This window comes from Octopus bimaculoides, chromosome 16 (assembly GCF_001194135.2).
Source record: "Octopus bimaculoides isolate UCB-OBI-ISO-001 chromosome 16, ASM119413v2, whole genome shotgun sequence".
In the NCBI taxonomy this organism is placed as follows: Eukaryota; Metazoa; Mollusca; class Cephalopoda; order Octopoda; family Octopodidae; genus Octopus; species Octopus bimaculoides.
In genome coordinates, this window is record NC_068996.1 from 47,845,213 (window position 1) to 47,847,143 (window position 1,931).

At 32.9% G+C, this 1,931-nt stretch overlaps 1 protein-coding gene across 1 annotated transcript in view; it reads right to left on the reverse strand.

Moving 5' to 3' along the window:
• LOC106876825 (neuroendocrine convertase 2) overlaps positions 1 to 1,905 on the reverse strand; it is a 304,096-nt gene extending 302,191 nt beyond the window's left edge. Inside the window, exon 1 of the mRNA XM_052973735.1 lies at positions 914 to 1,905. Coding sequence (XP_052829695.1) covers positions 914 to 1,138 — 225 coding nt within the window. The 5' untranslated portion in view covers positions 1,139 to 1,905. The remainder of the gene's footprint in view (positions 1 to 913) is intronic.
• Between the last annotated feature and the right edge of the window lie 26 nt (positions 1,906 to 1,931).

Sequence of the window (1,931 nt, forward strand, 5' to 3'; positions counted from 1 at the left end):
ATATATATATATATATATAAATGTGGATACATCTTTGTGTGCAAAGAGTGTGTGTATGTAGCCATGTCCAAATTCTTTATATATATATGAATGAATGAATGTATGTATGTACGTCAATACGTGTTTAAATAAATATTGTAAACATACCTATATATATCTACATCGATATATGTATTTGAAAAATAATAATTCTAATTATTAAACATATTTTTCAGTGTGTGTGTGTGTGTGTGTGTGCGTTTCTTTTTACTCAGAATCGTCTGTTCTGGTTAATAAGGAAGAGGATTACATGTATAGAAAAAGAAGTACACACGAAGACATACAAACAAATGTATATTATTATTTATACGCTCACAATGTATATGAAGAACATACGTATATACATACACATACGTACACGCAAGACTGGGTAGCTAGGAGAGGGTTTTGTTGAATAAATCACATAGATAGAGGATGGATGAATGAATGAATGAATGAATGGATAAAAGATCGGTTGAAAGAATAGCTCAATTAAACAATCAATATAATCAAAATACAAAATACGAGTACACTGTCGGCAGAAATTAGTGGTTCCATTCGACAAAATTAATGATACATATATATATGTACATACATAAAAGGATGGATGGATAGATAGATAGATAGATAGATAGATAGATAGATAGATAGATAGATAGATAGATAGATAGATAGACAGACAGACAGACAGACAGACAGACAGACAGACAGACAGACAGACAGGTAGGTAGGTAGGTAGGTAGATAGATAGGTAGATAGACAGACAGACAGACAGAGATAGATAGATAGATAGATAGATAGATAGATAGATAGATAGAGACACACATATACGTGTAGGTATATATATATGCATGTATGTATAAAAAGAGAGGCAAACAGAGGAGTTGTAACTTACAGGTGATATATAAGTAAATCCGCTTCTTTTGGCAAGTTCCTTTGCCACTGGTATGCCGCCTTCGCCATGGAGTTGAACGTACCAAGAATTGGTGATTACCTCGTCGGATCCTATAGACTGGACCTCGGCAATTGGTTGACACAAGATGAACAACAAGAAGATGTGCATCAACAAGCCGGCAACCATTTTCCCGTTTCTCATACAACTTGAACCAGAGAGAGACATAACTGCAGCAGCTTCGCTTGTGCTTTAGTGCGGCTAAATAACACTTTACCTTTTAAAAATTAATGTTATTAATATTGATATTGATAATAATAATAATGATCTAATGTGAATGCTGTTGTTGTTGTTGTTGTGCTTATTCGTTTCTGTTATATTTTTGTTGTTTTTTGCGTAGCCCTCGCTTTTAATTGGCGGTGTTTCTGTTGAAAATTCTTGACTAGGGCAGAAGTGGAAAGGAAAAAAAATGTATGTTGAAATGTTCTTTTTTTTTTTCTTTTCTTAAGGAGACATCATTGTTAAAGCAAATGTTTTGGGAAGTATGTACTCGGAGAAGTAAAAAGGAAAATATTTCGAGGAGAAAAACGAATAAACCAGCTGTTTGACGTTGTAAGCTACATGTAGATGTGTATATTGTCACAGCACATAACGCAACTGTTCAATGAATAACCACACGAGAAAGAGAAAGAGGGTGAGAGAGAGAGAGAGAGGAAGATAATGTGTGAGAGTGGGAGAGAGAAAGGAGGAGAATGAGTGAGCGAGTGTGAGTGAGAGGCAATATCAATGAGAGAAAGAGGAGGTAACAGCAACCAGAAGAGAAAAAAAATATACGGGAAATATATATGTATATTAGATGTAAATATACATATATCTATACATATATATATCTATAATCCTAAATATTAATAAATATAAATCTGCATATATATTTATATATTTTTTAGCTTAATTAATTGAAACTAATGAAGATGAAATAGTTTTCATAGACACATATTTTTCGAACACGTTTAAAAGGAAT